The sequence below is a fragment of the Drosophila arizonae genome, chromosome 4 (assembly GCF_054131065.1).
Source record: "Drosophila arizonae isolate 15081-1271.41 chromosome 4, UAZ_ARI_1.0, whole genome shotgun sequence".
NCBI lineage: Eukaryota > Metazoa > Arthropoda > Insecta > Diptera > Drosophilidae > Drosophila > Drosophila arizonae.
This window is the reverse complement of record NC_142924.1, coordinates 22,109,766-22,130,319: the sequence shown is the minus strand read 5'-3', so window position 1 is coordinate 22,130,319 and position 20,554 is coordinate 22,109,766. Positions and strand designations below refer to the sequence as shown.

The window sequence follows — 20,554 nt, the reverse complement described above, 5'->3', positions numbered from 1 at the left end:
TTTATAGCTCTTTCTTGCCTGTCTGGAGGCCGTGCAGGAGGAACGCCTGCTGACTGATGTCGATCAGCACAGACTGTTCTCAAACGTACGATCCGTGTGCGAGGCAAATATTAAGTTTTGGACTCAATATCTATATCCGATGGTCGCACACAGCATAAGGACACGCGAGCCCCTGAGATATGCCTTTTTCCAAGAGGGCTTCATAGCATTCGCTTCGATTTTCGCGCCCTACAAGGTGGGAGCAACTTTTACATCTATTATTTCCCGTTGATGATCTAATCTTGTGTTGATCTCTAGGTTTACTGTGCGGAGCAGAGCACCTGCCAGTTTTATTGCAAGGAGCTTAATCAAAACAACGCCCTGTTCACTGTCTACTTGGCCTGGTGTGAGTCGCAGAAGATGTGCAACCGCTTGCGGTTGGCCGACATCGTTGTCCGTCCCATGCAGCGGCTGACCAAGTACAGCCTTCTGCTGGCGGCCATCAAGAAGCACATGACTGATGTGGAGGACATCGAAGTGATGGACATGATGATACACAGCGTGGAGAACTTCGTTGGCAGCGTCAACAACCACTTGACGATGCGGCAGGAGAGCGAGCGCCTCAAGGGTGTTATGGCACGCATCGAATCCTATGATGTGGTGGTAGATATCCTCAAATATATACAACCATGTGTGCATGTAGTATAGCGATATCATATTGCAGGACACCAACAACGAGGTGTTGGACAAGCTCATCAAGCAGCACAGCCAGATGTTCGATCTGTGCGCTCCCATGCGCGGCTGTCCCGCCAACCAGGTGCGCCACCTGTTCATGGAGGGCGACCACAAATTCAAAGACAATGTCGGCAAAAGCGACGTGCATTGCTTTCTGCTGACTGACATACTGCTCGTGTGCAAGGGCATCGCCAAGAAGGGCTTGGGTGCGCTCAAGGTCATTCGCCAGCCATATCTGACCGATCATCTGATCGTGCATCTGGGGCAGAACAACACGCTCAACTGCGTCTATCTCAACGAGTTCCAGGTGGCCACCACGGGCTTTACGCTGCAGTGCATTGAGGCCAAGAACTGGTACGACGCGCTGTGGCGCGCCAAGACCATTTACCAAAGACTGAAGAAGGGCAATGGGGGCGACAGCATACGCTACGGCAGCAGCGGCGCTGGCGGTGCCACTGGCGATTCCCTCGGTGTGCGCAAGTCGCCCATCAACTCCTCGATCGGCAGCCATGTGTCGAGTGCGAACAACAGCCACAGCGGCAGCGTTGAGTGGAACGATTCCCGGAATATATCCGTTGACTTTGAAAAGACTAACTCGCTCTCCAGCGACGAGGGCTCCAGCCTGCTGGGTAAATCCAGGTAGTTCACGCTAGCGAGCACTACGATACTAAATTTTCACTCAATTGCAGGTAACCAGGGCCTGGCACCGAAGGGCAAGCAGCACTTGCTTAGGGGCGTGCCAAAGCCAAAGATTGGCACAATCGCATCGACATCGGCGAATACCCTGTCCGTACAGCCGTTAAACCATCTGGGCCAGAGTTTGCCCAACCTGAACTTGCAACATAACCAAACGTAAGTCGCCACAGACAATGATCAGCTTCCTGCTTCATAGAAGCACACGAGCAAGCAATCGCATACACAAGTATTCACTATTCATCTGATTCTGATTAGCATTTTCCAGTCATTTGTTTAAGTCCTTAAGACCGTCCGTATACGTCGTTAATGTTATTATACACATACAACAAAAAACAAAACACAAAAACAAAAAAACCTATTTATATATATACGCATAGTTTGTCTAATTTAGAATATATTTTTTTATTTGTAATGCATACAATTTTAAAATAAATATATTATATATTCTATTATACATATAATGTAAAGTCAAGTTTAACTCGTGTCTTTCATCGAAGCCAACATCAACAACGCTTTTTTCCTCAAATACTCACCGCAAGTTCTAATTTGCCTGCGATCTCATCATAATCAACATTTCTCTTATGTTTCGCATTTGTGATCTGCATTTTAATTTCATAGGAATATGGAGAACAATTAAAAATTACTAAAATAGAGAGCTTAGCTTAAATAAGTTTAGTATTTATAGTGGCTTCCACAAATGTACCAAAGCAGGTACCGAATTGGTATCTCCTGTTTTTTTTTTTTTAATTTTATATATTAGCATTTCGTTATTGATCTATTGAAGTATATTTACATTGAGACATTAATATAGAAAAATAAATAATTAAGAATAAAAATAAATAAACACAAATAATAGCTTATACTTTTATTGAGACTCCCATATACATATGTACGTACTGATGTAGAAATGTTCTTATGATTTATATACTTTTGTAAATTTTATTTTATTCCCAAGTTTAATTATAACCGCGAGCTTTCTGTAAATGCACGCGCTTTGATATCTCTAGATCTTTGTTGATCCACTGAGAATGTAGCTGCAAATGATTTGAGTTTTGGTTCGTTCAATGCTTCAGTTCAATGTAGTCCAGCGAATTAATGGTCTGATCGGTTCTAAAGTGAAATTTAACATACTTATAGTAACAATACATTGCTTGTGCCGGGCACAACGACTAGTCACTCGGGTAACTTATTGTTGTCGCCCAGTCATCGCGGCATTTCCTATCCACCGCCGAGTCCAACTAGGTGAGTCCGAACAGAAGACGGGAGCAACTGAAATAAATATAAATATACATATGTACATAGCATCATTGTCGTTTAATATCTCTCTGTGTCAATTCTCTATATTCGCATATATGTTGCATTGCATATTCTCATGATGTCTCATGAAATGGCATGTCTCTCGCATCATCAACATGTGTTACGTAACGAACGGTCCATCAACATGAATCCTAATGCATTCCACCACCTAAATGCGTACCTGTTCGTTCGTGTCTCTAGAGTGCCGCTGAAACGGGGCATGGCATTCTCCACGTCCACGAAGAACCCACCACTGCTGAAGACCCGCAACATCACATCGCAGAACAGTATTAATTGGCATCAGATACCAGCCACGCCCACGCCGCCCAGCCCGCGATCGCAGCAACATTCGCCCAGCACCACCAACGCCTGCAATGTTGATCCCAGGCTCCTGCAGAAACAGATATCGCACCAGCTGCCCCTGCAAACGACCAATCAAAGCAACTTGGACCTCCAGCGGAATTTAAGCAATGAAACGGACGTCTAATGCAGACAACTGGCCAACAGCCAACTGATTGAGAGATTAGCTTAGCTTTAGATCATGGAAATCAGCAAGAGAAGCAGTACTCTGTACTCCGTACTCCGTACTCATCGGCGATTCCTTGAATAGAGTCGGTCAATGTACATAATCGCTAATACTGCACCTTTGGGTCCAAATACGATACAAATATAATCAACATTCCATCTAAGTGCTATGCTACCATTCCCATTGTCTATCCATATTTAAGTCGGCATATGCATACACTATAATCATATTAAACAGTTATACGATTACATTCTTCCATGGAAAAGAAATAATTATGAAATGCTAGTAAAAATATCTTTAATCAATAAATACACAAATATGTATGTAAGCATGTTTATAAATCTTTACAAAAACATTTAAGCAACTGTAGAAGCATATTGTTAAAGATAGTAACCATAATTTAAAGTAGATATTCTTTTGGCCCCATTTTTCCTATAATTTCCTATATTCTGTTGATAAAGCTAACGAAAATATACTCTATTATTAGTTTTTCGCCCTATTCGTTTTCTTATTTCATAATCTATCAACAGTAAATAACTATGTAGTTATATTTTCAGATAAAATCATGCCTCTAATCAGTTTCCCACTTTGTTTCTTTCTTTCTTGAATGTAACCCGTTAGTTTGTCCTGATGAGAAGTGAGTTGTGACATATCTTTTATAATAGAGTTTCTGTGGAGTTGGCTCGCTATAGGCAGTGTAGAACGTACTTAAAGCAGAGCGGGCTCACAGAAAACATCTATTTACATTGTTGAAATATCAAATATTAATTAGAATTACGTATGACAGATCCTATTAAATTATTCCCGTTATCTTGCATACCCCAACAACTTGACATCGAGTGGGATGTTCGTTATGCTTTTTCATTTGCCTGCAATTTAGTACAGCGATTTAAACAACGATTTGAAATAAGTTTCAATATCTTTTGGACACAAAAATATGTGATAACTTATATACAAATTTAACATCAAAAAAGAAAATGTACAAAAAATAACTTCATGAAGGTTTTAACACACTCTAGTTTTGATAATGTAAATAATAATGGTCTACTTTTTTCTTTGTTTGTATTTGTACTAGAGAATTGCTTGGAATAGAATATGTAGTGCCTAAGGAATGATAAACGTTCTTCCTGCCATTCAAAATGATTCCACAAAATTTGAATTAAATCGGGCATCTAGTATATACATTCATGCATAAATCTATATATTTATATGCGGTATTACAGATTTAGACTATATATAATACTTAAGATATCATTGGGGCTAACAGCAAACAATAGTTTATGCCTAAATCAAAATTTCTGAACATGAAACGGTACTTAACAATTGTACACAAAATAGAACAAGGAACAACTTTTACTTGTATAAATATTACGAAAAATGTATACACTCACCTACAAATATATCCACAAATATATGAGTTTATATATATATATATACATACATATACATAGTTACTAATCAAAAAGGATACACCTTAAATATTAGAATATTATTTAATAAACAATTCAATTGTATTTTAAATACGTATTTTAATTTGATATATAAATATGTATAGATATATTTATGTGGAACACAAAAAGCTATTCCCACAGTATTATTTAGTGTGCAATTGAAAATGTGTTTTAAAATAGTACATTCTATTATATATTATTATAGAGTCAAATATCATGGCCAGTCCGCACTCTAAAATTGCGACTTACACACATACATATACATATATATAGTGGGTATTTCAATCCATATATAATTATTTGATTAGATTCTATAAATATTATCAGGCATAACTCAAGCTTGAATGCTTTTTGCAAAAGATGCATCCAAGACGCAATCTACCTACCTTTACATAAACAAACACACACACAGACACACTACTATATTTACATACGTATGTATTCATTACAAAATACAATAACTAATCATAGTAAAGAGCGTAATACAAAATAGCTTTATTTACACCAGTAAATTAGTAATATTTACATACATATGTATAAAATGTTAAAGAATTTATGAATTAAACAACAACAAAGCAAAAGTTTTCATTTTTTGCGTCTTTTAATCGTAGTTTAAATTTTATTATACCCTGAACCCATTGAAAATGGGAAATCAGGGTATAATGGTTTTGTGAAAAAGTATGTAACGGGCAGAAGGAGGCGTGGCAGACCCCACAAAGTATATATATTCTTGATCAGCGTGACGAGCTGAGTCGATATAGCCCTGTCCGTCTGTCCGTCCGTCAGTCCGTCCGTATGAGTGCGTCGATCTCAGAAGTTACAAGAGCTAGAGAGCTGAAATTTGGCATGCATACTCGTGAGTACCATACGCAGTACGAGTTTGCTTTATTTTTTCGATAAATCGTCCGATAACTTTTTTATCGAGAATAATCGAAAAATTGATTTTGTTTTTTTGGCCTAATTTGAACATTTTTAGACCTGGAGTCTTCAAATTTGCGTTGTATATAAAGTTAATCGGTACAAAGATTTTGTAATTTACAGATTTTGGATACCACGCCCCCCTCACCCCCAATTTGTAAAAGACGCATTTCAAGTACTAGAGACTTGAGCTTTGGAATGTACACACATATTTACCATATGATTACGCCCTAAAAGTTTCATTAAGATCGTATGTCTACAAAAGAAGTTATTCAACAAATAAATTCTCATCATATTGCCCACATTGCAGCGCAGCCCAAGCGCAGTCGCTGCTTACTGCGCAGTTAGCAGAGCGCAGGCATATGCGTGCGTGTGGATGCATCTGTATTTATGTGTGCATAAAAGAAGTGCAGAATGATTAGAATATCAGCTTAGAGGGTTCAGGGTATCTCCTAGTCGAGCAGTCTCGACTGGAGCTTTCTTACTTGTTTAATTCTAATTTACTTCTTGGATGGGATTCAGGATTATTTTTATCATAATTGATCTCAGAATAAATTCAGATAAATCCTGAACACTAATGTAAATATATCAGCCAGTAGAAGGCTTGGTTTAACCCATAGATATATTAATTAATTAATTAATTAATATAATTCAAGCACTGCCTCTCCGCTACGGCCTCGGTCAACTCTCTCTCCACTTTGCAACACTAGAAGATTGCCCTATGCACTTATGATTGGCTCATCCTTGGTTCATCCCTTAAACCTAAACTTAATGTAAATCAAATAAGTTCTTCAGGGTATAGGCAGAGTATTTTCAAGTCGGCATTGCCGTGCAGAGTTTTCTTAGTTGTCCTACAATATCACAGATAAAAACTGATTGCTAATTATGTTAAATGAACCGTGTTATATAATTAGCAACTCCGTATATATAGTATGCCGTTGATTTGATCCGTTTTAAATTTGTGCTCTGACCTAATTGATAATTGGAGTTCAGTGTTTGTTTAAAGTGTCTGCGACTCGCAGAGGAGGAGGCGTGGCTGATATCATCAAGTGATTGTGTTTCATTATCAGCATCAACAGCCCCCATCGTCTGCCTATCTGACGGTCTGTATTCAGATCTAATCTCTTGCAAAATATGGTTTGTGATATAGACTAGGGCATCTCCTAGTCGGGCACTGCCGACTCGCACACTCTTACTGTATTCTCAATTGAAATGAAATGTTGACTTTAAGAATATAAATAATTGCACTGGCTAGCCGAGTGAAGGACATGCGATAAAGCACGCGGAGGACATCATTTATCAAAGCTGAGGCCGCAACGAGAGCCAGAGTCGACTTGCCCGCTTGCTCCTCTGGTGAGCAGCTGTTTTGGAATCTTTTAATGGTTTAATAAGCAACGTTGTCCAGCTGCTTGACAATTCTCAAAGCAGTTGAGCACTTGAGTTTGCTAAAGAAATTTGTAAATCGTAAGTACGGAGCCTTGGACCTACATTCATTCTCTCAATAAGTCTGAGACGTTTGGTTCTTAGAGCGACGAGGTAACCTTAGCTATGATATATATATTTATCCAAGTCTATTTCATTATAGTTACGAAAAAAGTTGTCTCGTTTGTAAGAGTTGCAGTTAAGATAGCTTATCATCCGTTGTAAAGCAATTGCCATTTGATAAGCAGCTTGACTTGGATACGATTTATGTATTTATTTGATATGATAGCTTGATAAACAAGAAACCCACAACGCGCTGTAGTCATCTGTCAGTACAAATCCAGCGACAAGAATGAGTGTATCGAAATCCTTCAGTCCTCGCCTTACGTGTGCTCTGCTGCTCTGGCTTTGCGGAGTTGGCATTGCGTTGGGATTTGTGAGCGAGTCGCATCCGGAGAACAGTTCCGTGACATTCTGGCAGCGTGTCAAGGCCAGCTTCTCGGATTTTCACTGGCAGCAGACGCAGCCAGAGGTGGAAACTCCGGAGACTATACAAAAGCGACGCGAGATATGGCAGCGGCTGACTATGGCAAGGATTTTGTAGGAAATGCATTAGCCTATTATTGAGACGAGTTCAAATAAAGTGTAATCGAATGGATGATTCATTTTATTAGGTATCGGAAACATCGAATGCATAGACTGCAGGGGAAAGACCTATCAAGTACTGGACTGTTCGCTAAGGTAGACTTCGGTCAACAGTTCAAGACGGACGCTTATAGCTCTTGGACGCATTTATTTGCTAGTTCTGAAAGCACTTGACATTCTTGGCCTGGTCACAGTAGCCAGCCCTCTGGTCCCAGTAGAGGCCCTTCGGACAGGCGGTGAGCACCGGCATGCCCGCAATGCAAATGTAGTACTTGCCACAGTCATCGGGATGCGGCAGATAGCTCTGGCGCTCCGAGGGGCACTTCAAGGTGCTGTGTGCCACACTTGGCGGAGTTGGTGCGACGGCAACTGTTGTCGGCTCCCGTTCGCTGGGCAAACTGGGCAAGCTGGGCATAGTGCTGCTGCTGCTGCTGCTACTGCTGCTGCTGCTGACGTTTACAATGTAGCACACTGTGACTTGGCCAGGCGTCGCGGTTGGTTTCTGAGTAGAAGCCAGAGCTGGATTACGGCTGTTGGCATAGCACTCAGCGACGCTACTCAGCTGGCACTCGGAGCTCCTGTAGTTCCAGTGCGTGCCACGTCCGCACTGGTGCCGGTGCAGATGGCCGTAGGCGCAAATGAAGTACAGCTGGCAGCTGGTGGGGTGGGGCAGAAAGTAGGCGCCAAAGTGCCGGCACTCGATGTGCTCCGGGTCGTAGCGGTCCATGGGGCTCACGGCCAGGCCGGTTGCCACATCGACGGCCACAAAGACCGGCTGAGGCCGGCCCAGCCACCAATTGTAGTCGACATTCGCCAGCCCAGGCGTGGAGGTAGTGACGGTGGCAATGCTATCCGCTGGAGTGCAATTCACCTTTTCTGGAAAATCGCACACGGACTCAATCGGGTCGAAATGTAGGCCCTGGTCGCAGTAGAAGAGCGTGGTCACCTTGTGGCAGGCAAAGTACGCACTGCAATCCAGCGGATGGGCTACCAAATGGCCATCCGCACGTCCCTCGCAAATCTGGAAAGAACCCCATTGATAAGTCAGCCATTCCCTTGCACGCAACTCCGGCACTTACATGGCTCAGATCTGCGAGTTCCTGGTGAATCGGCTGCTCAGCGGCTTGGGACACCCCGAGACAGATGCCCACAAGCAATGCAAAATGCATGCGTATTTCCATGCGACGTTCTTAGCGATGTTTGTTATTGATTTCACACACTTTGAGAAAAACAATTGATGATTACCTCGTGGTCGAGCCTTATATAAGGCCGGGTTCCCACACCCAGCGTCCGCTGGGTGCAGCCATTAAAGAGTACTATGCGTACACTAATTGGAACATGAAAACCTATTTTTGAGCACTTGTCGCGCCAGAGGTTAAATATGCGATAAAGAAAGAAACACTGAATAACAAGAGACGCAAATTTCATAGGAATGAATCATCCTCAAGCCTCGAACATGTAGTATACTCTTAGGCAGCAGCGGGGAGTCTTATAAATTTCGACATTATAACTCTATTCTTTATACAATGTGCGGCCGGTTCTTGTTGATAATGTACTATGATTCTACATTCACTGTAATCATAATCAATGATTCATCATGTAGGTGAAAAATCTTTTATACAGGTGTAAATGATTATACAGCTCGTGTACAAATAAACTCAAGGATCTCATTATCGCTGAAATTTCGATTAAACTATTCATTTATTGCTTGGATGGTATTGTATTGATCCACAGGTCCAAATGCAGCGCTATCTTTATATACTTTTAAAAAAGATGCAACGCGAAGGTAGTTGAAACGGAAAATGCTGCCAAAGCATGCTAAGCTTACGGTCTGATCAGAGGCACATGAACAATCTATGCCAACTACACTGCGTATTTCCGATCGGGCTATAAGGTGTTCATTTTTGGCGAATAACTAAAAAATGGTCCTGAATCTGCACTCAGACACCAAGCAGATTGGAAGGCACATTCAGGGTCGGGTTAACAAGTAGGTAGAATAAGCATTTGCCTGATGCCCTCCATTGTAGGAGAAATGAAAAATTAAAGAGTTTTTAAAATCGAAAAAATGGGCTTCCATGTTGATGGTTGCCCAGGGATCCGCTATGAGTTAATCCTACATGATTAGACACCATAGTATGCTCTCAACACTCTTATTGTGCACCTGAAAGCCTTTTAAAGGATAGGAAACTTATAATGTCACTCTGTTATATATTATGTATTTATCAAGCTATATATACAATATATCACATATGAACATAATCATATAATCATATAACACACAAAACTATGCCCATGTTCTCAAACTGTGCTTAAAGTTCGATAAGAATGAACACAATTATTAATAAACAAATAAAGTCTAATCAATCATAAAAAATCATATAAATAAATAATTTTATTTTTTTTTAATATTAGTTATGTTCTTGCTATATTACTAAACATTGCTATTGATATAATATATACCGCTTAAAAAAATAAATAAAAATATATAAATAAATAAATGTTATAAATAGTGTTTGCGATTCTTTTTCAAATAATTGCTGGCTTAAGTGTTAATGATTCCAGTACAATATTTATAGAAAGTAAGGCAATCAATAATTATCGAAGCAATAAATACAATATTGATTTAAAGGAATCCCTCAAATTACTCAATTTTGTATGTAGATAGCGACAGTCGATCATTGATTTGTTTTGGATGATGATTTAAGTGCCTGATGTTGTCTTTAAAGTATTTTTAAACAATTCCCGAATGGCGCTAGCTATCGAACGCATGCGGTCTTTCCCAATTTATCAATTGACTAAGTCTGTTGATAAAAATATGTATTTAATTTTAACATATTGCGACACATTCGGCTCTGTTCTAATGCTCCAAAAATTATGAGCCCCGTATCATACACACAGCGTGACAAGCTATATTTAATAGGCGGATGGCCTGCTGCTCAGTTAGTCGTTGTCTTAGCCCGGTCAAGTTGCTCCTCCGCTTCTCTTTACATACCACAAAATATGAGTGCGTAAACTATTTGATAATTGAGTATATAAATTTATTTAAAATGGAATGAATACTGTGTGCATATGATACGAACAAAATAATGTAGACCTCATCAAGGAAGACTTGTCTATTCCCATAAAGTGACCCATTTTCTAGTCCTATTATTGCGGACAGTACTTCTTTCTGGAATACTCAGACCTATCTAGTACTCCTCTTATAGGAACCATTTACTTGAATGGCATTTCGAGAGTTCTAATCTAAGCTATATACTTTGCAGATAGAAGTGTATTCTACCTACTCGTCCTTGGCGTTGGCCTTGTGTTAGTGCCAAGTGTCGCAGCCACTTTTGATCCGGAAGTCATTTGCACTTTGGTCGTCGATGGCACGAAGATGAATGATCCGCGCACCTGCAATGCCTGGATACAGTGCGTGGATGGCAAGCCCGTGAGCGGCACCTGCGACAACGGTCTCTTCTATGATAGGGAGAGTGAGGATTGCGTGCCGTCCACTGATATCAAGTGCATCTCCAGCGATCCATGCGCGGCAGAGCCGAATGGCTTCGCCCCCGATCCGTACTCTTGCAATGGCTATTACTATTGTGCAGATGGCGTGGGTAAGCGTGGCGTCTGCAACCCCGGACTGAACTACAATCCGGGCACTGAGTCCTGCATACGTGATTTTCCGTGCGTGGCCAAAATGGATCCCGACAGCTATTGCAACATTCTGCCCGATGGCGTCTTCATCAAGGACCAGCTCAATTGCAATGGCTACGAGATGTGCTGGAAGGGCGAAGTGATCCAAGACACCTGCCCAGGCACCTTCTACTTCAACGCCGAAAAGGGCGACTGTGACTACCCCCAGAATGTGGAGTGCGCTATCACAGAGCCCCCTCCACTGACAGCGGGGCCGGACACTTGCCCCAAGGCAGGCGTCTTCATCTCCGACGACAGCAGCTGCAATGGCTACTACTATTGTAGGGAGGGTGCCGATGGTCAAATGCTGCTCCAGCACGGCGACTGCGATGACGGTCGCTTCTTCACGGCCCGCGCTGGCGGAGCCTGCGTGCCCCGATCGAACATCAAGTGCGAGTACAACCGATGCGTCGGCCTGGGCTATACGGCCATCGAACTGGCCAACGAATCGGATGACGGATGCACGGGCTATGCCATTTGTCAAGACGGCGTCAAAATTGGCGAGGGCACCTGCCCAAATGGCGATTACTTCGACGAGCAGACCCAGCGCTGCACCGACCAGATCATATCTTATGTAGCCTGTGCGATATCAACCCAATCCACAACAAATGCGGCAATGATGGATGAAGACTCAACAATAGCCACCTGAAAAGCACGCACACAGTGGTATATCCCAATACCATATCACAAAGTCGTCAATTTCATAAGCATAGCGTCATTTATTTATTTACTCACCATGGACTTTGATAAGTTTATTTTTTGCTCACAAATCGTGTGGGCTCTGAAGGCAATGCCCACAATATAAATGTGATATGATTTAATATTTATGGGATTTACAATTTGATATATGTATATGCATGTGTATTTATATAAAAATATAAGGTGCAAGTCACCTTGATAAGCACTTGTTTTAAAACTGTTTGACCATTGTCTTAGATGTTAGCTCGTAGATCCAGAAATGATTAGAGACTAGAATGGATTCAGATTCTTCAATTTCACTAAAACTTTTATACTGTTAATATTAAATATAAACATTGATAATCAAATATTACGTCATTTCAAAATAATATATATTTGTAGATTGTTAAGCAGAAAGCGTACTCGCCGTCGTATACTTGATATTTTGTGTATACTCATAAATATTAAATTTCAAAAATATTTTCTATTAACCCGTTCAATATGATAAACATACAGTCGAGTGATAGCTATATATCTGTAAATATGTATGTATTAGGCAGTGGGAGGCTTTATAGATAGATAATCTATATATCCTAGATCAAGACGACGAGCTGAGTCGATCTAGTCATGTGCTCATAGCACAGGAAGCTAGTCTAGAGACTTTAAATGTTATATGTTGTAAAATTTGAAATACTTAATATTTAATACTTAGTATATTAAGTTACAGAGTATAAGATTATTAATGTACTTTTTTCCTTATTATCATAAAAATGTAATATTAAAGCTGGAGAATTCATATTTACTGTGAAGGAATTAATAGTATAGAGAATTTCTATTTACGAGATTCGCAGAAAAAGTAATTCGAAAAATAGAGATTTTGGTAAATACACATATTTGGGTGTCATCAGGACCAAAAACCTTCATTAGAATCTGCCCTAAGCAGATGATTAGTGAAGGAATTAATTTCCGTTAGTAAAGCCCAAAGAGAGGGTATCTCCTAGTCGGGCAGTTGCAACTAGCGCATTCTTGCTAGCACATTCGTAGTGAATAATTTCAAAGAGGCTGTAGAGTTGTTCTACTTGTTCGGCTTGCAATTTGTTTAGCTCGAACCGCTCATAGAATTGTCCGTGCGATGAGCGGTAGCAAAATTATTTACGAGATGCCTCAAAGGTGAGATCCGAAACCTTGTATATGAGATATTTCGGCAGTTTGTTTTCGTGATAGCGCTGCTCTCACCTCACCTTGCCTTTTATCTGTACCAGTACAGTGACTCTTACTACCAGTTAGTTGCTACAAGCACCTGCATGCTATCAGTGCTCGTCTGTATTAATTAGCAGGCATCAAGTATGTGTCGTACACGGTATTCGTATTTGAGTTCTCGAATTCGTCGAAAATATCACATTTATTTCTGACTGCCTGATAACGCAGTTTATATGCAGAATCTTCTCTCAAAGATAGTTTTATAGTTCTAAAGAAAACTTGTACTTGTTTAACTTGAATATTTCGACATGGGAACTACAATCGGACCTTCGAATTTTAATATATACATATATGTACATACATACATACATATGAATGAATAGAACTAAAGGAATATGCAATGCTCTTTGACTTCCACCAAATTGAGGTCTAATTTAATAAGTTGCAAATAGAATTATAATCTGAAGACAGGATCAGGCCGCGCATGCGACATAGTTGGGGTTAACGGGCGTGCATCCCTGGTTGCGTTCGTCAAAGAAGTAATCGGTGGGGCAATGGCCAGTGCTGACGGTGACTCCGTTCGAGCAGCGTGCATAGGACTGACAGTTGCCCAGTACATTGACATAGGTCAAGGTGGTATCGACGCAACGGTCCAGCGGGCAGCGAACATTGACACGATCGCGGCAGGAGAGCTTCTCGTAGTCGAAGTACAAGCCCAGAGGGCAACGCAGATGTTGGGGATTCGTGTCGTGCTTGCCATTCGTGGGAGCCTTGCAGATGTAGTAGTGGCTGCACGACTCGTCGTCCGCAAAGTAGCCCTGGCGCGCTGTGCCGTTAACCAGGCAGAAGGTATTCTCTGGCGGGGGCAGCGCTGCGGTGGCATAGCACGTGGCATTGACTGCGGGCACGCACTGGCCGAGGGTGACATCGTATGCCTTATGAGCGGCACATTCGCGCTCATAGAGCACGTCGTTGATGCAGACGTAGTACTTATGGCAATGCTGCTCATTGGCTAGGCGAGTGTTGTTAGACAGGGAGCGACAGACCGGGGATTTGGTTTTTTGACTGCTGCCCGGGCAACTGTACTGGGTGGGGTAGACACAAGAGCGGGATCTTGGATTGAAGATCAGCTCTTTGGGACAGTTGGCCTTGACCTCACGGCGCCCCTTGCAGAGCAGATAGCCCTGGCAATTGTGGCTTGTGGAATCCGGCAGGAAGGTGCCATCCGTTTCGTTAGCACAGGCATTGACAATGGTGTTGATGTTCATTGCAGTCGTCTCGTAGGGGCAATCGACATTTTCAGCGACGGTGCAACGGCCCCTCTCCTTGTTATAGCTGAGTCCCGTGGCGCAGGTGCCCTCCTCCAATGCGGTGGTATAGCTCGGACAGTGCACCCAATAGTTGCACGTATTTGGCCGCAGGAAGCTAGTATCCGTGGGCAGCAGCTCGCACATCTCACTTATCGAGAGAGACTCGAAGTCGGCTAGTTTGCTGCCACTGGCCAGGGCGACCACGGCAAGCACAAGCAGGGGCAGGACTCCTCTAGCTACAATTAACGGCATTAGCAATGTGAATCGATTTCAATCAAAGAGACAGAGAGAGAGAGAGAGAGAGTGAGGGATTACCTTGCTTCATGCTGTTCTCGGTTATCGTTGGTTATCGGCGATAGTTATCGGTATCCTTAAATTGTTGCGATCGCTAGCTCCGCCTGCAGCTCAACAACTTGACTGATGCGCTGGCACCGATCGGCACCTGCTTAAATATGCAAAGCTTCATTCTTTCATTCATTGCCGTTTAGCGAAAAAATCAATTTTGGAAATGCACAGGCCCAAGGAAGGCAATGTCGATGTCAATGTCTTTGCCTGTCTCTGATATCAGATATCAATGTGCGCGATAGCACTCGCATCTGATAGCGCACAGCATGTAAATTACACGGCAATAACATGGCCCATTGGTGACTCGGCGGTTCGATTGTTCGGGTTTTTCGGGTTTCGCTATTTCGGTGATTCGGTGATTCGCTTTTTCGGTGTTTTATGTTTCGTTGTTTCGCTGCTTCGGTGGCCATGCCATCAACCCTCGATCGGTTCTGAATTGAATGAAAAATTCCATACAATAGTCAAATTGAATCATTGAGCGATTTCTGGCCTCGACGAGTTGACTAGAATATTCGAGACATGGCCTTTATGGCCTGACAAAGGCATCTTATCTAATCGTATCCATCCACTACTTGGATTCAACCAAAGTTCCCGAAATTGATATTCCTGTCAAATTTCAAAAATATGAAAATACTTAGGTCAGAGTGCTAGATTAACTGATTTATTTATTTATGTGCAATTGACTTTAGCAATGTTTGAATATGAAGCCACTACAGTCATTAAGATATTATCATCCATTTTGTCCGTTTTTGTAAAATAGCTTTCTTTTTATGTTTCCTGGGGTCCACAAACAGGGTACTTTGGCTTTTTGGGCACACACTGCCCGCTTATCTCGTCGAGGTAGGGATACTCCGGATTACAGTAGCTTTTGGCACCAGTCGGACAGTATGTGTACTCCGTGCAATTTGTATCAGCAACAACGGCGTATGTCAAATTGGTATTTGCACAACGGTTACCAGTACAAGATAAACTAGCGGGAGAAACGCATTTTTCTGTCGCTGCATTAAATTCCAAACCTAACGGACATGAGCCCCAAACACCATTTGTAGTTTTATTGCAGAAGTAGTAACCGTAGCAAGTCGCACCATCAGCAATAAAATCCTGCGTATCGGTGCAGTTTGTTATCTTGGAAGGTGGAAGATTTGGGTTACCATTGTTGTTACTGTTGTTACTAGTGTCGTCGTCGGAGCATGAATAGGATTCTTGACAGTATCCGGTGGCAGCGTTATATTGTCCCTTTGTGCATTTGCCCCACTTTCCGTACCCATTGACGCAGTGCAGAAACTGGCCACAATTGTTCGGATCGCCAACAAAGATATTGTCGGGCATGAAACGGCAGATGGAGTTCTGTGGGCATGTTGGGCCCCACACGCACGAGTTGTTGTTGGCGGCATACGTTTGACCAGCTGGGCACGACACTGTCTTGGAGGTGCCATCGCCAAAGCAATACGTATACTTGCTGCAATCGTTGGGATCGGCCACGAATCCAGCTGTCTTCAGTGCGCTGCATGTCTTCTGGGCGCTGGTCGAACACTTCGTGGTGGATGCTGGCTGACAAGTCTGTGTGAGCGAATCGTAAACGAGATCTTTGTCACAGGTGCCATAGCCTATAAGCTGCTGGCCCTTGCAGTAGCCCCAGCTGTTGCAATCTGCGGGATTGCCAATATATCCACTGCCCGACCATTGCGCACACATTTCCTGCATCGTATAGCCAGCGGACTGGCTGGCCAGCATTAGGCAGGCCGTCGCCAGAACAGTTGCCTTCAAGTGGAAAGCTGCAAAATGGAAAGCGTTCTGATTAATTCCCAATCCTTTTGCTGGTATCCATTTTGGTATTTTTGGTATTTTTAGTAATTTAGTATCACAGGCCTACCAGTCATCGCGTTGGGTTCGGTTCGGTTCGGTTGGGTTCGGTTATAGTTGACTTATTAGATAGCCGTGTATGCTATAGGAGCACACCAACTCAATACTAAGCCTACCAATCGCACGATAGGCTTTATATAGAGAGCCAAGCCTGCCAGCTCCGTCTAATAGCCTATCTGGGTGCGTTTAATTAAAACTGTTCGCACTTTTGCAGATAAGCTTACCCGCAACTGAAACACATTGAAAAATACCATAATTAAAATGCGATAATGCTTTGCCTCACCTAACATATTCTCAATTTTCCCTTTTCTCTATTCAGTGTAGCAGAAAGTAGCAATGGGGCTGAGATTTCTACCGAATGGCTTTATATGCGAACATTCTCCAATCATATTACCCAGCCCGATCGAACGTAATTGAGTTATTTTACCCGCGGTTCGATTTATCATCTTTGTTATCGTCAATCGTCAAGTGACGTCCGGATTATCAATTTCTTGTGGACAACTGTTTATGTGTGTAATTATTTTTTAATTCAATGACATTCCAATTATTGATCGTCGTCTTCAGCTAACTGCGTTACTCGTCAACTAATCGTATCGAGCCTGTCATTGTGTCGTTCCATATCATTAACAACGTTTACGAACAATACCATTTCCGTTGAAATGCGTTCTACGAAATCATCTTAAAGGGATTGTGTTTTTATTTTTTTTATTTTTATTTTTTATTTTATTCGTTTTTAAAAAAGTCATTTTTAATGAAATGCATACTTTTGAGCGAGTTTTTTTTTTTTTTGGTATTTTGGGTATATTTATAAGAAATATTGGTTGGATAATTATTTCCTTTATATGTGGCACATATTTTAACTTTTACTTCTCATTTTTTCCTATTCAAAATTTAGTTATCTTCAGAGCTTAAGGCTGAACAGGCGAACAGCCTTAATTGGTAATTCGTAGTTGGTAATTAATGCATATGGATTATTTCTATAATATACTTTTAGGCATTAAGCTGTTAGGTATTTTCAGTCATCTATTCTTCGGTCCAAAAAAATACTTGCAATATACTTTCTTGATATTGCCGTATTATCAAGGACTCTGTAATATGGCAGTTGAACAATTATAATATACATAATATCCTCTTCATAATGAAATGGGTAGACCGAATTAAGACACCCACAGAAATATGTATTACTCCGAAGGGCAAGTTATGTCATCTTCCATCCCTCTTCACAGAATTTCTTCTTGAAGGCTAACATAGCTTCAATAGAAAGATCTGAAATGCTTAAACGGGAGATTCGCCATAAACTGGAGATTGGACAACCCGGAAATAATTTCTTTCTTTACAATTTCGCATTCTTGCGGAGTAACTGTTTTCACAAATATTTTGCCCTATTTTTTATCAATATGTCTCTGTATTAGTGTACTAAAACTCTGTATTTTCACTCATATCTGATATTTCCTTCATTTATCTGTTCCTTCGATAAAAATTTTCCACTTCTAAGGGTTTTTACTATTGGCTCTCATTTACCAACTGTCGCTCTTTGTCTATCATCATTATTTCTACCTCTCTCCCATTCAGTCAATTTTTTCTCTATCGTATTATTTAGCATATTATATCTTTCTAAATAATTCATATGCAGAATATAGGCCAACAGGATTTTACTTTATTATTATTATTATTATTATTCAGCAAATGAATTTCAGAAATGTGTTATTCAATAGCTTTGATTAATTATAAGTATATATTGTACGATTTCAGTGTATAGGGTATATTCAAGTCGAGCGATCCTGACAAATATTCCCATACCACATTTTAATATTTTATGCATTTACCCTTACAAGTGAAAAAATAAATAAAAGTTTAGATTTATATGTACTATGTCTGTCTTACGCACATTAAAAATAATTTCAATAGAGTTAATGAACGCCGCGGCGTTTGGCAATCAGTTTATCAGTTTGAAGGATTTATGAGCGAAGAATACTTTGTTATGTGCCGAGACCAGCTGGTTATTACCTATTGCTGCTGAAATGCTTTGGAGTAAGCTGCCTTAGCCTTAATCAATAAAATGCCTATTTGGAAAACTCTATTTTTGTTGGCGCTACATTCGGCAATAGCTGCACAAATTTTAGCAAAACAAAGATAAGATTTGAACCGCTGAGAACATATACCCCTAATTTGTTGCAGAATCAGTTATCAAGTAGTAGGTATCAGGTATTAGGTGTAAGGTATCAGCGACATTCTGTTCCATATATAAATTATTTCCAAACACCAATCCCCATTTAGTCAAAGACTAACAATTTGAGCAGCAACATCGAAATCAGAAATACGAAAGGTATTTCCCAATCAATCGACAATGCAAGGTGAGCAAAAAAAATCAAATTTATATTTGGCAGGTGTTTTGCGCGACCTGCGTACCATCTGCAGCTGGTACAGTTCCCGCGAATATTACCATATACTATTGTTTAATTTCCCATTGTTTTTTAGTGTCATTGAGATTTGGTATTGGGGTGATCCTGCTTGCCCTGTGCCTGCCTCAGCCCCTGCAAGCGCTGTATAATTTTGAGGATATGTGTCGACTGTTCCAAAATGGCATCCACATCCGGAAGCCCGCCTCCTGCAATGAGTACATTGAATGCAAAAATGGCAACGGCATCCTGCACAAATGCGCCGATGACCTCGTGTTCGACGCCAGCTCTCAGAAGTGCGTTAAGGCGACGGCCAGTAATAGTGCGCACTGTGGCAACCTGTGCGAGGGCCTGGACGGCATGTGGGTCGCCGATCCAACTGACTGTCACAGTTATCTCTACTGTAGAAATGGAGAGTCCTTGGCCGGCCACTGCGAGGGCGCCCAGCACTTCAATGAAACAACGCAATCCTGCCAGCACGGAACTGATTCAATTTGCGTGGATGTTGCCAATATATGTGAGCTGCTGCCGGATAAAACAAAGTTCCGGCAAGAGACTGATTGCAACGAGTACTACGAGTGTAAGAGTAAAAAGCACACGCTCAAGTCCTGCACCTCAACGCAGTATTTTGACGTGGAGAGCGGAACCTGCAAGGCTAAGAACCTAGTCGCTTGCAATGCACATTCCAAGAAGGATGCATGCCTGTCGAAATCTAAACCCCTTAAGGGTTTCCAGCCGGACGGGGCTACTTGCCGTGGGTACTTTTACTGCGGTGACTACGGCGCTGTTCACGATGTTGATCCCTTGTGGGGCCAGTGTCCAGAGGGCTATTTCTATGACGACACTAGGCAAATGTGCGCCGAGCCCACCTCAGTGGTTTGCACTTACAACCGGTGCGAAGGACGCGGAACGATGCTCGTGACCAGCAGCAGTAACGATTGCCACAACTACATTGAATGTGTTGATGGTGTAGAAGTTACGGAGAAAACTTGCCATTGGGATTACTTCTTCGATGAGAGAGTGCAAGCCTGCGTCAGTGAGATTATTTACGACGGCTGCTGTGACGGACGTGACTAAAACGTGTACCTAACTCTCCAACATTTTAAATTTCTTATTTTATAAAATTAAAAAAAAAAAAATTGTTTATTAACCCACAATAAGCCAGTTAGATTTTTTGCTATAGATGAATTATGCATTTCAACTGTTATTGAATTGTTGCACTGCTTTTTTGTTTATTCACATGTGCCGTTATATTTGAAGTGCAGAAATAATCGCATAATATACTTGGTATCGATAGACAAAGTGATAAATATTTTACAGCACTGATCCAATTATGTTTGATGTTCGGCGCTCTCAGTTAATAAAAAGCAAATAAATATTTGTTGTTTTTATTTTTTTAATAAGGACATTCAA

The 20,554-nt window shown here is 41.3% G+C and overlaps 6 protein-coding genes across 14 annotated transcripts in view; 3 read left to right on the top strand and 3 right to left on the bottom strand.

The window, feature by feature from the left end:
- Positions 1-5,269, top strand: part of LOC108613117 (uncharacterized) — a 33,007-nt gene extending 27,738 nt beyond the window's left edge. For 4 of the 8 annotated variants that reach the window (XM_089467765.1, XM_089467770.1, XM_018006359.2 and 1 more), the window contains 6 exons: positions 8-235; positions 298-642; positions 704-1,343; positions 1,404-1,566; positions 2,548-2,652; positions 2,908-5,269. In XM_089467765.1, the coding sequence (XP_089323891.1) occupies positions 8-235; positions 298-642; positions 704-1,343; positions 1,404-1,566; positions 2,548-2,652; positions 2,908-3,193 (1,767 nt within the window). In that variant the 3' untranslated portion in view covers positions 3,194-5,269. The remainder of the gene's footprint in view (positions 1-7; positions 236-297; positions 643-703; positions 1,344-1,403; positions 1,567-2,547; positions 2,653-2,907) is intronic. The other 4 variants (XM_089467768.1, XM_018006360.2, XM_089467766.1 and 1 more) reach the window with 3 other exon arrangements.
- Positions 5,270-7,662: 2,393 nt separating this feature from the next.
- Positions 7,663-8,963, bottom strand: obst-F (obstructor-F). Its single transcript, XM_089467776.1, has 2 exons — positions 8,748-8,963; positions 7,663-8,689 (listed from the first exon to the last, which is right to left on the bottom strand). Exons 1-2 carry the CDS (start codon positions 8,847-8,849, stop codon positions 7,823-7,825), a joined length of 969 nt encoding a protein of 322 aa, XP_089323902.1. The 5' UTR covers positions 8,850-8,963; the 3' UTR covers positions 7,663-7,822.
- A 1,149-nt stretch (positions 8,964-10,112) lies between these two features.
- On the top strand, positions 10,113-12,167 carry LOC108612411 (peritrophin-48). The gene is made up of 2 exons (XM_089467774.1): positions 10,113-10,672; positions 10,932-12,167. Exons 1-2 carry the CDS (start codon positions 10,543-10,545, stop codon positions 11,993-11,995), a joined length of 1,194 nt encoding a protein of 397 aa, XP_089323900.1. The 5' UTR covers positions 10,113-10,542; the 3' UTR covers positions 11,996-12,167.
- A 1,463-nt stretch (positions 12,168-13,630) lies between these two features.
- On the bottom strand, positions 13,631-15,008 carry LOC108613125 (peritrophin-44). The gene is made up of 2 exons (XM_018006376.2): positions 14,850-15,008; positions 13,631-14,770 (listed from the first exon to the last, which is right to left on the bottom strand). Exons 1-2 carry the CDS (start codon positions 14,857-14,859, stop codon positions 13,698-13,700), a joined length of 1,083 nt encoding a protein of 360 aa, XP_017861865.1. The 5' UTR covers positions 14,860-15,008; the 3' UTR covers positions 13,631-13,697.
- Positions 15,009-15,518: 510 nt separating this feature from the next.
- On the bottom strand, positions 15,519-17,162 carry LOC108613126 (peritrophin-44). 2 transcript variants are annotated; one of them, XM_018006378.2, is made up of 2 exons: positions 17,026-17,162; positions 15,519-16,654 (listed from the first exon to the last, which is right to left on the bottom strand). In XM_018006378.2, the coding sequence occupies exons 1-2, from the start codon at positions 17,030-17,032 to the stop codon at positions 15,648-15,650; spliced, it is 1,014 nt and encodes a 337-aa protein (XP_017861867.1). In that variant the 5' UTR covers positions 17,033-17,162; the 3' UTR covers positions 15,519-15,647. The 2 variants fall into 2 exon arrangements, with proteins under 2 accessions (XP_017861867.1, XP_017861866.1); XM_018006377.2 differs by lacking the exon at positions 17,026-17,162 and adding an exon at positions 16,753-16,911.
- A 1,781-nt stretch (positions 17,163-18,943) lies between these two features.
- LOC108613127 (peritrophin-44) lies at positions 18,944-20,301 on the top strand. Its single transcript, XM_018006379.2, has 2 exons — positions 18,944-19,096; positions 19,221-20,301. Exons 1-2 carry the CDS (start codon positions 19,090-19,092, stop codon positions 20,216-20,218), a joined length of 1,005 nt encoding a protein of 334 aa, XP_017861868.1. The 5' UTR covers positions 18,944-19,089; the 3' UTR covers positions 20,219-20,301.
- The last annotated feature ends 253 nt before the right edge of the window (positions 20,302-20,554 follow it).